The 14,958-nt window shown below is 41.5% G+C and overlaps 2 protein-coding genes across 3 annotated transcripts; both read right to left on the minus strand.

Moving 5' to 3' along the window:
• Positions 1 to 200: 200 nt before the first annotated feature.
• On the minus strand, positions 201 to 9,472 carry agfg1b (ArfGAP with FG repeats 1b). 2 transcript variants are annotated; one of them, XM_051393778.1, is made up of 12 exons: positions 9,110 to 9,470; positions 6,332 to 6,425; positions 5,927 to 6,042; positions 5,125 to 5,263; positions 4,853 to 5,009; positions 4,573 to 4,680; positions 3,940 to 4,084; positions 3,141 to 3,220; positions 2,943 to 3,035; positions 2,599 to 2,757; positions 1,962 to 2,056; positions 201 to 1,755 (listed from the first exon to the last, which is right to left on the minus strand). In XM_051393778.1, the coding sequence occupies exons 1-12, from the start codon at positions 9,274 to 9,276 to the stop codon at positions 1,696 to 1,698; spliced, it is 1,413 nt and encodes a 470-aa protein (XP_051249738.1). In that variant the 5' UTR covers positions 9,277 to 9,470; the 3' UTR covers positions 201 to 1,695. The 2 variants fall into 2 exon arrangements, with proteins under 2 accessions (XP_051249738.1, XP_051250351.1); XM_051394391.1 differs by lacking the exon at positions 4,573 to 4,680 and having other exon boundaries at positions 9,110 to 9,472.
• A 156-nt stretch (positions 9,473 to 9,628) lies between these two features.
• zgc:110269 (probable flap endonuclease 1 homolog) lies at positions 9,629 to 14,935 on the minus strand. The gene is made up of 12 exons (XM_051397247.1): positions 14,867 to 14,935; positions 14,635 to 14,753; positions 13,833 to 13,899; positions 13,183 to 13,285; positions 12,865 to 12,919; positions 12,682 to 12,743; positions 12,437 to 12,573; positions 11,995 to 12,055; positions 11,756 to 11,887; positions 11,524 to 11,669; positions 11,279 to 11,423; positions 9,629 to 10,590 (listed from the first exon to the last, which is right to left on the minus strand). Exons 2-12 carry the CDS (start codon positions 14,714 to 14,716, stop codon positions 10,534 to 10,536), a joined length of 1,047 nt encoding a protein of 348 aa, XP_051253207.1. The 5' UTR covers positions 14,717 to 14,753; positions 14,867 to 14,935; the 3' UTR covers positions 9,629 to 10,533.
• Between the last annotated feature and the right edge of the window lie 23 nt (positions 14,936 to 14,958).

Here is a 14,958-nt window from a genome sequence, read left to right on the forward strand (position 1 = left end):
TATTGATAGAAACTAGATGGACAAGACATTTGGAATAACCTATCAGCTAAACGTTAGACTGAGAAATGACCATTTTTTCTACCACAAAGAAACAATTAATTACACAGCTGCTGTATCAGTGTAGTTTTAACTGGGTGTAACTAATTAACTTGCACTCTGTTGGAATAAACATTAAATACTTATAAAACACAAATTCAAAATTGTAGTTAAAAATCTTTTAATTTATTTATACATATAACGTTATTTATATATGTACACATTTACTTACCTATTCTTGTATAGACAAGAAACACATTGTCAAATTCATTGTTAGTCATTGGTGGCACAATAGAGACCCTGGCTGATCCAGTAATGTAATAATCCCTAAATTAATCTGTTCTTGTCCCTTGCCTCATCTTAAATCAAATTGAAGGTAGATCACAATTTCTCTCCTCATCCTGTTCTTCACTCCAAAAGTGCTTTAATTAGAAGGCAAAGAAGAAGACAGATGTGAAAGGAGTGTGGTGAATACAACATAACTAACGTTTCATAAATATTTTGTTTTCAAATGTAAATATTTTTTGCCAAGGCAGGGTCTGGTAAACCTGTCATTCCCTGTCATGAGGTTAGGTAAGTCACCGGCAACCATGTGAATAACTAAGTGTTTTGAGGCAACCCAATTTGGGTCACACCTACAACCCTGAAGCTTTCTTAACAGTCTTTCCTTTTGCCTTTACCATATTTGTAAAATATAGTGAATATCTGAAATTTGCTTCTCGGACATCTTCAACCAACAGGAGAGGTAAATTAGAGTATATTTAACAAATTTAAGTGTTTTATAGTTCAGGTAGGGTTCTGTAAAATTATCTTAATGGCTGCACTTCTTGGTTCTCCATTTGTGTTCTAGTAGACACCCTGTCCCTTTACTTGGTGGGCTATAACATCTCTCTGCTGGCCTCATATTCAACGAGCTGCCCTTGGTTTCAAACCAAAATTTGCCCCTTAGTCCTTTTTCACAATTTCACAGATATTGGCAATATTTAAAAGGGTGACTAATAGTCCAGGATCGATGCTGTGTCCCATCCACCATCTGTTCACACTATTATAAAAAGATGTGGGTTTGGTTGCTTTGGGTTATAGGAAACTTGGAGCTGTAAGTTCATAAAGGATATTTTGCACATTTTGTAGTGCCAGTATAGTAGCAATTATGCTAAAATAACAAAAGAAAATCCCTTTTGAAAATTAAAATACTTGCATCATCATTCAAACCACAGATCATAGATTTGGATGGAACCCTGTTAATAATCTTAACATGTATACCGTTACCTATGTAGATAGTTTGCAGTGGGTTTTTTTCCACAAGGTGTGTGTATACTCACCCTTGTTAACTCAGTCCTTGTTATACATAACATGTACTTAAATTGTGATTACAAATTATGATATGCACAGAGCTTACAGTTATAAACAAAAAATAAAAAGCATATAATGTATTGTAATATAGTCCAAACAGTACATTTCCCCCCATAACAGTCCCTTAGTCTTCAATAAAGTCCTTTGTACTCCTTCATAGTGTTGTAAACTTTTTTTTGGGGGGGAAAAAACAAAAGAAAAATGTAAGTCTTTTAAAAAAATGTACTGCCTCTAATTGCATGAGGGAACTGGTGCGTTGAATATGTGCTGCATGCTGCCCTCTGGTGGCGACAACGGGGAGCTGTGCTACAGAAAAGGGTTGGTGGATGAACCCCCTGAAGGGAACGACCCAGCTGGAGCTCCTGCCTGAAAAGTGAGGGAGTCGACATTAAGATTTAAGACAACAGAAAATATTTATACATTTCATATTAAATGGTATAAATAGCAATGTTTTCAGTTAAATCCATTAGTTCAAATGTCTTCTTAAGCTGATATAGCCTATTCCACAGTACATCCTTTATTTCATTCAGTCTTAAAAAACGTTGGGAAAACAAAAGACAAAGCATGCTCACCATGAATGGATTATTGGACATGCCAGGGCCAGCCATGGGTTGCCCAAAGGTCGTCATGGAGGGCTTGTTCTGACCGTAGACTGGGAATGCAGGGCCTAGGGGTGATACAGGGAGAGGGAATTTACAACAGGTTGAGTCCGCTTTATCTAACAGTTAAGCAATAAGATAGGATATAATAATATTTAATGGCAACAGTTACATCAACAGGTCATTAAGAGCAGGCTATAAAGAGTCAAAGATAAAATGCTTTTATAATTAACTAAATTATGAGAGGAGAAAGAAAAATAACAAGAGAGCCAAACCCTAGCATGTCAGATTGCATTCAGGTGTGAACAGAGCCTTATGAGCAATGTCAGATTTGTTCATTGTGTTTCTGGTCCAGAGATTTGTACAGCGCAGTACCCTAAAGCTTAGTTCCCTGAATGCAACCTTCTATCTCTGTGCAGTAGCTGCCACTGACAAGTCACACTGCAGCAAGACTTAAATGTCATTCCCCATGCAGAGAGCCATCATGTAGATAAAGATTACATACAATTCATGCCAAGGAAAGTGCAGCATGTGACCTAAATCTCTGACAGGTACTGCACAGTCAGGTGGAACAGGGTAGGAGGACAGAGGGATGTGAAAGGCAACTAACCATTAGACTGAGGGTGGTAGGCCCCAGGTTGAGTGTAAGGGATGGGAGCCTGGCCAGGGAATTGCTGCTGGAAGTTTCCACTGAAACTGGTCGGGAGGCAGTAGGAAGACGCATTCCCAAAGCCGGCGGGCATGCTCATAGAGCCAGTGCCAAATGAGGCTACAAGACACACGCAGAATGGGTACACACACACACATACAAACACAAGGAGGAGTAAATTCTATACACTTTGGCAAATCACAAAGCTACTTGGCAATGTAACTGGGTTACATCAATGTAACACAAATGCCTAAGAAAAAAACGTGGCTTATCAAATACACTAAACTTAAAATGCACACACACACCTGCAGCTGGAGCTCTGCCATTGGTCTGGAAAGGGTTGGTGGCCATCTCCGGGGCAACGGCTGCAGCGACAAAGGGATTGGTGGATGGGACGGCTAGATGAAACACAGGCAGTAAGTTGCAAAATGAGTCTTCCAGATACGCGTGAGAATGTATTTTCATTCTGTATGCGTCACTGTAGTAGTAATCACTATCACCACCTCCAAAGCCAGGCTGCATGCTGGGTAACACGGGTGGATTCTGGGCTGGCGATGAACCAAGAACTGGTCCGAATATGTTCCTGTAACGAAATTGCTCAGATAAAGTTTTTTTCATCTTTTTAACTTATGCATGATGGGCATTAATCCACTGATTCACTGACAGTGTAAACATTTAGCCACCTTTCTTAGCAGTTTAGTTGTGAAAGGAGCTCTTACAGACTTTTGAGTGGAAAATATTGACTGGATATTGATTTGATCTGATTTTAGTTTTTCAGAAATCAGATTTAAATGTGTGTATACTCATAGTGTCTAAGCAATATAATCAACTAGACAATTTCACCATGTGAGGAACATTATTCAACAACACACACTGCACACCGCATTAATCAAATTCATGTAGTATTCAAACAGTATTTTTCCAGGTGTACAGAGGAACCCTGTACAGGAAACTTTTTCTGGTGAACATTATTAGCAGTGTTATTACAATATTACTGTGTGTGTTGTGCAGAGCCGCTTTAATTAACATTAGATCCTGACCAACTCCGCATGAAGATGCTGCTCTGCCTTGTGCAGAATGGTAATTTTTACGACCATGTTCACCCGGTCAACGGATTAACCACAGTGCCTGCGTTTATAACTGCAGCCCGCACATCACAGGTGTGTGTGTGTGTGTGTCTGTGCCTCTGTGTGTGTGTGTGTGTGTGTTTGTGTGTGTGTGTGTGTGTGTGTGTGTGTGTGTGTGAGTGTGAGTGTGAGAGAGAGAGAAAGAGAGAGAGATGTGCGTCTGCCAGTATCTCACCCTGGCACATTGCTGCCTGTGGAGACAGTGGTGCTGAGCTCGTTGTCCAACTCAGCCAGAGCAGCATAGCGATCCTCTGCGCGGCTCCCTGTCTGTGACTGGGCGGGGACGGCACTAGACATTGACGGGATTGGCACACCTCCCCCTTTGGACAAATTTTAAAAAACAAAAACAAAAAAAAGACACTTAAAGATCAAGTGCCACATGCATACACATGAACACTCAAATAATTAAGAGAGAAAGAAATAACTCAATGATAGTGGGGAAAGCTTGTTATTTTGTAACATACACAATGTGAAGTTAAGGGCTTAATGTCCACTGGGTCTCTCCCTTCAAAGCTTCTGAGATGTCTTTCTCAAATTAATTCAAACAGAAGGATGTATTGGTGTGTTTCCAAACATTGCTAACAACTTAGCAAGTCTTAAGTGATCACTGTGCTGAGTGTTTCAACAGTTGCTTAGCAACAACAGTAGTAAACATCTATAGAGCATTGCTGGACATAGAAAGGGCTTGCCCAGTGGGTAAGAAATAAATGAATGAATGAATGAATGAATGAATGAAAAAATACTGGAGGTAAGCGTGAGAGTGTCTGTGGTCAGGGCTGAGGAAAGACAATGGTGGGGAGGGGGGTACCTGATGAAAAGGACTTTGAGGGGGGCGACGTGCTCAGATGGGATGAAATTGCAGTGTTTCCAAATGCCTCAAAGTTGGCAAAGTTGGTATTTGAATTACCCTGAGGTGCTGCAGCCGTACACAAGGAAAAATTAACACAGACAATGAATGTGGAAATAAAAACAATGGCAGGGCAATGCATGGGATGATGACAAACCAAAGGCTACTTACTGCTAAAGGCCTTTATTAATCAGTATTAGTCTGAGCCAAGGGTTTGACCTTTGAGAGAAAGCTATCTTACCTGACTGGCTTGGAAAATGTGCAAAGTTGGCAAAGTTGGTAGAGCTGGAAGTTTGAGTGGGTGGGGCAGCAAAGATGTCTCCTCCCAGGTCCGAGAGTAAGTCAAACTTCTTCTCCTGAGCAGCGCTGTGGGCCTGGGAACGAGCTACCCCTGGAGACTGGGCAGCAGCCGGGGGTTAAGAGGGTTAAAATGTTTCTACAACCACATTCAAAAACACATTTTAGAGGGATGTCTAAAGGACAAAAGGAGGCTCTGTGTCTCATTTCTGTTACCTGGCGCAGTGGGGTCCTGTTGAGCTGCAGGGTCTTGAGGGGTTGGACTTCTGGGGTACTACCAGTGCTGCTGGCTGAGGAGCCGGACACAGAGGCTTGGACACTTACTGCTGCCCTTGCCTGGTCAGGAGGAACATACCTAGACATTCAGAAAATAACAAAAACACAAATGTAGAGACATATTAAAAATGGAAAATAGAAACAGCTTTTATAAATTTGATCCCATCTGGGCACTTTTTTTTCAACATAGTAAAACAAATGGGAAATTATTATCAATTTCATTGATCTGATTAGGATAAAGAAAGTATTTCAATCTTATCAAACGGATCTTCCTTCATGTGTTTAAAGGTTGTGCTCTCTTTCCACCAACACTGGAGTAAAAGAAGAAAGTGACACGTAGACATGATAAGTCCTGGACAATGATGAGCATGCTGTCAAACTAAAACATATGGTTGACCAAATCCATAACTGCTAAATGTTTTTTGGCAGAGGTAGCACTGAACTCTCAGCACTCTTTCATCTGCATTACAGCTGATAGTAACAAGCCAGCATTACTGAATGACTTGCAGATCTTTTGACATTGACTTTTTACCATTCTTAAGTATTTACTACCTTTTTGGCTACATTATTTAAAACAGTATACAAGTATAAAATATTGCTTAATTCAGATTTATACAATATGTATCCACAGAGTGAAGAACTGAAATAAGAATGGTTATGAATGTTGGTTTGAGCCCAATCTGATCTTAACAACAGGCTTTATTTTGTTAAACAAACAAACAAATCTACAAGTTTATGTTACCATCTTTTCTTTTCGTATTTTTCCTGAAGGAACTCTTTTACTTTCTGTGGTTCTCGGAAATCTGGAACAACTGATGTCCTGTCGTCATAGAGGCCCAACCAGATGTGTTTACAGACCTACAGGGGGGCAGAGGAATGAGGAGAGTGGGAGGTAAGGAGGGGATCGGGGTGGGGGTGGTGGCAAAGCCGGGAGAGAGGTGAGAGAAAGTAAATGCAAGGGGGAGGGGATGACGAGAAATGGGAGAAAAAGTGGGGAGAGAGGAATGCCAATAAAGTTGAGTAAGCAAGATTCAGAAAAATGCCAAGATGAACCACTTCTGAATCGAAACCAGATAGCCGTGACTATAAAAATCATGTTTAACAATGGGAAATGGGGTGCTGAGTCACAAGTGTGTGTGCTTGGTACCTCATTGCTGTGTTTCTGTAGGAACTCAATTTCCTGATGTGTGAATGTGGTCATAGAGATGGACTTCACTCTGTGCGGGGGATTCAGTCCTCGCCTGTGGGTATAGGGTATATGTTAGCTTAAGAACAAGAGAACAGGATGCAACACAATGCTGTTTATGTGATATGAAGAAGCAAACGAAACCCCCGACAACAGATGCATTGATACGTTTTACTTTTCAGAGTGAATACATGCATGAGTATGTTACGTTTCGGACATGGGTGTAACTGAAAACCAACAAAACATCAGAGGTAAGGATTTACTGCCAGCTAGACATTGTTGAAGGTCTTAGACTTGGTTTAAATCTCAAGGAATGCGATTGTAAAATGAATTGAATTCAGAATAAACACACAAGTTAACTCAGAATTGTGCTCACAATTATTATGGAATTATAGCAGATGCCATCCCTACTTTATATTTATGGTGCCAGAATACTTCATTATCCTTTGTTTTAAAACATTAACATTTTTTACATGGACCCACAGAAAAAATACACGTGTTAAAGTTAAAACGTATACAAATTGATCTAAACTAAGTACATATATAAAAACACAAGATAGTTAATGCTTTAAGTATTTGCAGTTTGTGACCTACAAATATCAGCTGCAGCCAGTTGTTTTATTCAAGGGTCAAATGATGAGTCAAACTGAAATGGCCAAATGACAAGTGACACACGGTCACACGGTGACAAACTGGAAGGTGCAACAGCTTGTTGGTCAGTTTTATGGCGAAAGATAAATCCTTCAGACAAAAAAGCTTTACACACGAATCTGTGACACGATTCAATTTAAAGATTAAATTACTACTTGTTTATAGATCACTAAATCACATGTTTGTGACCAGGGGGCTTATATCCCTCTATACCCCCCACCCTTAAACCCTGAACGCTGATGAGGAAAACATCCACAAACACTTGTGCAGTGCAGTAAAAATGTAAAATGGCTGTGAGTCTGCCTTGAACCGGCTGTTCTCAAAATCTGAGGGTCTGTGCAAGAGGGACAGCAGCGAGGGAGGGCACCTGGAGGCCTACGACAACTTCAGAGGAGCTTTTATTGCAGAGATGGGGGACAGTTCAGACAACAACTGTTGCTTCACCAGTTGCGGCTTTATGGCAGATTGGCAAAGACAAAACCACTGTTGACACATGACATCGGGGCTAGCATTTAGCATAATGTGGGAGACTCTGAAGCAAAGTGGAATAAGGTTCTATGGTCTGATGAGGCCAAAACACACCACCATGAAGGCTTGTGATAGCAGCCGAAGCACCATGCTCCGGGGATGCTCCTGCAAGCCATGGGAGGCTTGTTGAGGCTGAGGGTAACATGAAGTCTCAAAACACATCCTGGACCAAAACCTGATGCAATCTGTAATGGGACTGGCTTAAAATCAACAATGTTAATGCACTGGTTTGGTCAAGTCAGAGTCCAGACAACCATCCACACCAGAATTTATGGCAGGATTTGAAAACTGCTGCTCACTGCAACTTGACAGAGCTTTCACAGTGTTGCAAAGAAAGAAAGAATGAGGAAAAACTGATGTGTAAAGCTGATACAGACCTATCCACATAAACCCAAGGCTGCACTATTATACTTTACTATTATACTAACTATATTGTGCTTATATTTGTACTTAATTCAGATGACATGGTAAAAGTTAAACATTTAAATTTTCACTTTTATTATTATTATCTATTTATTTTAATGTCCATGCACTCAAACATTAGTTTAAGCAATTTCCCCAATATAACTTTTCCTAACAGTTGTGCTACTGTCCCCAGACTCACACACACCATGTGATCTTATCTGTGTCAGGGTAGCTGACGTATTGCATACCCATACAGAATACAATACAACGTATCGAGATCCTGAGAGAGGAGTTACAGACAGACACAGACACACAGACACACACAGACACACACAGTTAAAGGGTAACCACTATACATCCACCTACAATAGACTGGGGTAGATGTAGGCTTACATGTTCCCTGACAAGAAAAACACATACATATACATACTGACAGCAGGATTAGCAGAAATGTTGTTTGCCTCTATATGAGCAACTCCATGGGCGTGGGCAGGTCACATATTGCATGAATCAGATTCATTGCCTAAATCCTGGTTATGATTTCAAAACCATTAGAGTTTTAGAGGAACAAGAAGTGATTTCATCAGACAGCAGCTATGGACGACCCACTGCCCTACTTTATCTTTCAACTACTTCACAAGTTGAGAGACCCACCCTGCAGCTCCTGCTTATCAAGAGATCTGTGTGTGTGTGTGTGTGTGTGTGTGTGTGTGTGTGTGTGTGTGTGTGTGTGTGTGTGTTAAAGTTCAGCTAGAGGAGGTTTCCCAGTGACGTGCTGTTTTTAAACAAGGTGCTCAAATATTTGACTGTTATGTGAACCTAACGTCGGGCGAGCTAACCTTGACCACACAGACAATAATCCTCTGAGACCCCCCCCACACACACACACACACACACACACACACACCTCTATATCACCACATCCTATCTCACTGAAGGAGGACTGTAAACAAACCAAACTGCCGACACCACCCGGCCCAACCCAGCGGCCTCGGGGAAGAACCGAGGGGAGCTTCAACGTTACCTGTCCTGACTTTAACGCTAGCTAACGAGCTAACGGTACCGCCAAGTCAGTGGCGGACCCCTGACCGACAGCGGTGCCTGGTGGACACTGTAACCCATAAAGATGACACTTTACCCCGAAGGGACACTCACAAGATGCCGGAGCAGGTGGTACAGACGAAGGAGCCCACTGTCATGTTGACATAGGTCGGGCCGCGCTGGTCGCAGTCGAAGCATTTCCTATTCGCGGGCAGGCTAGTCATTTCCCGGAGCATCTTCAGATGGGTCTCCTCCTGCTTTCGCTTCGCACTGGTCGCCATTGCCGCAGAAAAAAAAGATCGGGCTGGTATCACCGGGGGGGAAGTTTGGTCAAAGGGACCCGGGGCAGGGCGGGTGTCTTCAGGGCAGAGTTGTGGCGTGCGACGGCGGTAGCCGGGCAGACACCTTGCCGAGAGGTCTAGCAGGGAGACTGGGCGACTGGCGGACTACTTCTTCTACACGGAGAGAGTGAGAGACAGAGCCGCTTCACAGCCACCGGCGCCATCTGTTGGTTTGGAAGGATGCCTCGTATCTCAATGAAGAGTAACTGAGTGATTTGGAAACATTTCAGGAAGGATAACTATAAATGAGTCACACACACGTCACCACAAGAACACCTCACAAACAAACAAATGTACACATTATTTTTATTTTAAGAGAGGCCAACGCCATAACAAATAAAAAACAAATATATAGCATACATTGTTTTCTGTGTATTCTGTATTTAAGTATTTTAAAAATAGTATAATAAAAAAAATCTTAATGTGGATTTAAACATCTCACTTTCTCTTTTTAGACATGATCCCTTTTTTGTGCATGTTTTAAAATTCAAGTCTTTGGTCCCTGCCTTGGCACCCTTTATACAACAGGTGCTCATTGAATATCTAGAGATGAGACATCCCCTGTCTCCAGTTTTGGCTTGAGGAGAGGCCTCCCTGACAGTGATTGCACTGTTCTCTTTCATAGCCGTCCGCCGCCTGCACCGCTTTTCTTGGTGGCTCTGCAGGAAACTGCTGGATACACTGAAGCTCTGCTCAGTAGATTGCATTGTTGCGGACACTGCTGTTAAGACAAGGTCAGATTATTGCATCGTCAGTGGGGGTGTTGACCCCATGCAGAGGCAAAGACTTAAAGTCAGTGTCTTGATAGATGTCTGTTTTGGCTTCTTCTAATTTCGGCTGTGACTGGAAGGCCTTTGGGAAAAGAGCAGTCCTCTGCCAAAGCAAAGCCATTATCCAACATGTAAAGCTGCTGCCTCTGAAATTGTTAAAATTAGTCAATTATTAATGAAAATAAAATAAACTAAAAATGAATGGAATGCCATTTAGTCACTGACATGAATTACAAAGATGACCGGCTTTCTCATGAGTACAGGAATGAACCATGATAGTTTGTTAGAACAAAATCTTCTCATAGCAGTAACTCAAGATCAGGATTGCACATATGTTAATGTTTTTGTCTTCTTTTGCGATATTCAGCAGGCAGACAGGGTTCAAAACAACTTCTTTCCAACTTCCAAGCAGCAGATGGTGGCGGCCTTATTTTGACTTTGGTCTCTTTCTGCTGCTGCTCAAAGAGTCTGCAGCTTCCACGGGCTAGAGGACAAAAGAGAGAACTATTCAGACAAATCAACACACCACTTTTGTGACTACTCAGCACTGACTGCCTGACTGGGGTAGAAAACATGACTGATCCAAGCGTCCGGTTGCCCGCACTCTGTACACAGTCTGTAGGCGCAAGTGAGCAACATCGTGGGCATCAGCCAAAAGGGACATACACTAGACTGAATGCAGAAAACTAAATTACAATCATATTTAGAATAACATTTCTATCTGCAATGTTCCTATATTTTATTTGGGAATAAGTCCATGGTACTAACTAGCTCAACGTTTACAAATCACTCCAACAGTCAACACTAACCAGCAGCAACCAGTTACGGCCATGTTGCACAGTGTTGACACTGTAGGTAAATGGAGAGAGAAGCCACTTGGAACATCACATCCTTTGAATTTTTGCGGAAAATCCGACCTTCATATCTACATAGGAACGCATTGACAATCAGTCCACAGGCTACCGAGAAAGTTAAGGAAGGTCTAATTTTTTAAGTTACATTACAACCCATTCACACATTGACAATAAAACGTGATTAATACATAAAAATAATATGCAAAAGAATCTTACACCTAGAACCTTTAAATAGTTCAAGTTAATTTAATCATTATACCTTTTCATCTAATAAATAAGCTGTATTATTTTTGCCGATGATTGTTATGTTTTGCTCACCTGATCCCTCTTTCTGGTAACTCTAAAGTAGTTCTCCATGCGAGTCTGCCTGCTGCGTCCTGCTGCCTTGTCCTTTTCCCTCTCCTCCCGCTTACTTTCCCGTATCTGACGGAACTTCTCCATTCGATGACGGACCCTGTTCTCCCTAAAAACACACCAGCATGAATACAGTCATACTGTCTTTAAGAGAGACGTGGAAGCATGTAAAGTGAAAGCTGAATGAAAATATAGAAATTAATACGTACTTAACATGTTTGCTGTGACTGAGGAACACAACCAAGTCTTCTTCATCTGGCTCAGTCCAGGTGAGTTCAGGAGCTACAGTTTGTGATGCTTCCAAGAATATCTTCCGTGCTTCTTTGTACTTCCAGGAAAGTGGCACAGGATGGGTCTGAAGGGCAGTAGATAGTAGTGTCTTATTAGATCTTACTTTTCTAAAGCAGAAAAACAAACACCCCCAGTTGCCCACCAGCTTACCTTTCTGTTGACATGCAAAACCACTTCCTCGATAGTACGGTGGTTCTGGATCAGTGTCAGAGCTCTCTTAGGCCCCAACCCGGCTATCTTGTCACAGTAGTCACAGCCCAACAAAATACACAGGTCAACAAACTGGTGGAAGAAGAGTGGAAAAGAAGAGTTTGAGTACAGACAAATGGTATTACAAATTATCATATTCTATGCTTTCAAAGACATTTTAATGACAGTTGCAGTCCAACCTCCTCGTGACTGATCTGGAGTTTCTCCAACAGCTTGGGTAAAGAATATTCAACAACTTCACTGTGAGGAAGGAAAAGAGCACAGATCAGTTTAGAAACCCCCAGTGCCTCATTCAATTAAAGTGATTGATGGAAATAAAGTGACATGACTACATGATGTAGTGGCATCAATACATGAACATTGGTTGAGGCTACAAGTCCTATCATCAGTGATTCATCAGCCAGTCTGTGGCTTGTCAGGCAGAAGTTAGCAGCAGGTGAGCTGCTTGGAAAAAGTGTTCGCTGCTGTTCATTTTTGACTGGCAAGCCACCAGCTGACAGGATGGTGTCTGTCACAGCCTAAGGTGATGTCAGTGCATCAATATCACTAAACACCAACTTATGTCAAAAACTCTAATACAATCCTTTAAGCAATGCACAGCTACAATTACACAGTTTTTACCTGTCCTTCTTGGCATTCAGCTGGCGAATGAGAATATTGGCTCCAAACGGCAGCGTGTCCATGTCCTCTGAAGCCACAGCATCCACTGTCCCCTCTCTCACCAGCCGCGCACACAGTGCCTCAGCGTCCCCTGGAGCCTTGAGAACAAGACAAGAGAGAAAGAGAGGGAGATAAAATTAAAATGCTTGAAGTGAGGGAAGGAAAGAAAGAGACAATGAGAGAAAAATATGTTTAGCAGGTCATACCTGGATGACAGGTACACCCAGAAGCTTCAGGAGGTGGAGGCAATCTTTGGTCTGGGATGATGCTGCATGGGGCACAAAAGAGTCGAGATTCACTTGAAAAAACTTTACATTTAGATAATATTGTTCAATAACTAATTAAACTTCAAAACCCGTGCTTGTGGTTATCAATCAGTATAGATGTACCTGCGCCTGTGCGGTTGGGGGAGCTCCAACCAGCTGCCTCAGCTCGCTTCTTAAGCTGCAAAGAAAAACAGGAGCTTGCATCAGTACGGGTGGCAGTCATCTGTATCACACAACAGATGTGTGCTGTCTCTATCATCTTTCATTGGCCCATTAAAAGTCACTCTAACCTCCTTGTTTTAGATATTTTCTTCAATCCACAAGTAAGGAGACCACCATTCTACGCAAAGGTCTCTGAACCGTGACTGTCCTACTCATACCATGAGGACATGTTTAGTCTCAAGTTGAGTCAGAAGATACAGACTCAAAGGTGTCACTTACAACAGCTGTCTTTTCGCCTGGAGGCTTTCCGTCAAACACAAAGACTGGCTTTATGTCATGTTCCAGGAAGGTGAGCGTGCGGAAGAAGAGACCTGTCAGGGGGCTACAGAGAAGAAATAAAGGATATTTCACACAAATAAACCGTTCAAAGAATAGAAACCCCTGCACATTGTTAAGCTTATTTACAATTAGATAATTTAAATAAACTTATTTTTTAATATGGCAGAGACTGTGTCAGAGAGGTCTTGACTCAACATTATGGCTGAAGTTTGTGGTGGTGCTGTTGAAAGCATTATTCTGTAAGGTGTTTCTAATATTAGATGATAAAGATATTAGAAACATTGTCCAATATAATAAAGTTCAATACAACAGCACCACAAAGTGAATCAACACACAAACAACTAAACCAGTATGAGTGTCTTACACAAACATACTCAAAGTGTTTTCAGCAAAGTTATTGGAATATAATATTGAACCATTGCATCTTACAGCTGTTTCTGTTTTCTGGACACTCTGTACTGGGTGGAAATGGATAATCCATATATATTATTCACTAGTCGGAGAAAAGAAGTGGAACACATGGGTAAATAAATCTACTATTGCTCCACTTCAGTGAGACAGAGTGGGTCACTGATCATCAGGGGCCTCACCTCAGTGAAGGCGTCACTGAGCGGAACTGGTTCACAACAATAGAGGTATCCAGGGCGATTACTTTTCCTGTGGAGTGTAACACAGCATCAGCATCAGCATCAGCAGCATATCATATAGTTTCTATGCAGTCATAATTGGCTTGTCTATCACATCCCACACTTTTACAGACACCTTAGGTCAAATTTAACTGATTGCAATCACTGAAGAAATGAGTCTATGAAGTAGGGTTGCTTCTTTGTAACCAATATATTCCACTATTTTAAACGATGTTACTGTACTTAATTTACATGGCAGTAGTTTTTGAATAAAGCATTTACTTTAAAAGACCTTGATCATGAAACGTTTCTAACAGCAGGGTTAATATATCAGTAGTAGAGATTTGTGTCCTTTCATATGAGTCCTTTAAATATACAAAACCAGCAGGAAACAGTGAGACCAGTTAATATACAGTGTAATTAAATACTGTTCAATGTAGTACTGAAAGATTAACAAGAGAAAGTAAAGTTAGTGTTTGCCAACAAATAGAAATACAAGTACCTCAATATTGTCCTACAGAGTCCATGTCGTTAGTGTACATTATTGCACTTGAGTTGCTACTTACTGGTAATATTTCTATACTTCACTGTTACTTTATGAAGAAGTGTGAGTTGTTAAGATAACTACTGTAAGTTAGTCAGCTGGCTGTATGCTAACCATGGATGTGATGCTAGCGTTAGCGATTAGCCTCCGCCTTTTAACATGACCAACATTAACCGTGTCAATACAAAGGAGGAGATACTGGTGGAAGATCGGGAATATTACCGGTGTAGTCACTGATATCCTTATAAGAAATGGCAGCAGGAGCCTCTGAACGGATCAAATCTGCCAGTTTAGTGATCCCCATTGTACAGCCAGCACCACTGGTAGTCCGTCTATTAATACTTCCGGTAGAAGACGAGACAAAAACAGCTCAGGTTAGATTTGATCCAAACTAGCTGCTGTCTGTGGAGGATGTCTGCTCGTACAAATGGACTTGAGTTATATTAAATAATACCTCTGTATACAACGACGGCCAGTTAAACTCCCATGTACCTCTTCCCAGTGCTGACAGATCAGTAGGGGTCAGCATTGCACAGAGACAGGGCT

This window comes from Dicentrarchus labrax, unplaced genomic scaffold (assembly GCF_905237075.1).
Source record: "Dicentrarchus labrax unplaced genomic scaffold, dlabrax2021, whole genome shotgun sequence".
NCBI lineage: Eukaryota > Metazoa > Chordata > Actinopteri > Moronidae > Dicentrarchus > Dicentrarchus labrax.

Excerpts from the sequence above, each read along its gene's own strand:
- agfg1b (XM_051393778.1), bottom strand. The coding sequence starts at position 9,276 with ATGGCGACCAGTGCGAAGCGAAAGCAGGAGGAGACCCATCTGAAGATG. Across the intron at positions 5,010-5,124 it reads ACAGGACCCCACTGCGCCAG|TCTCCAGGGGTAGCTCGTTC; the intron begins GTAACAGAAATG and ends GCTGCTGCCCAG. Across the intron at positions 3,036-3,140 it reads CATGCAGCCTGGCTTTGGAG|CCGTCCCATCCACCAATCCC; the intron begins GTGGTGATAGTG and ends TGTTTCATCTAG.
- zgc:110269 (XM_051397247.1), bottom strand. The coding sequence starts at position 14,716 with ATGGGGATCACTAAACTGGCAGATTTGATCCGTTCAGAGGCTCCTGCT. Across the intron at positions 12,920-13,182 it reads CAGGCGAAAAGACAGCTGTT|CTTAAGAAGCGAGCTGAGGC; the intron begins GTAAGTGACACC and ends TTTTCTTTGCAG. Across the intron at positions 10,591-11,278 it reads TTACCAGAAAGAGGGATCAG|CCCGTGGAAGCTGCAGACTC; the intron begins GTGAGCAAAACA and ends TTTGTCCTCTAG.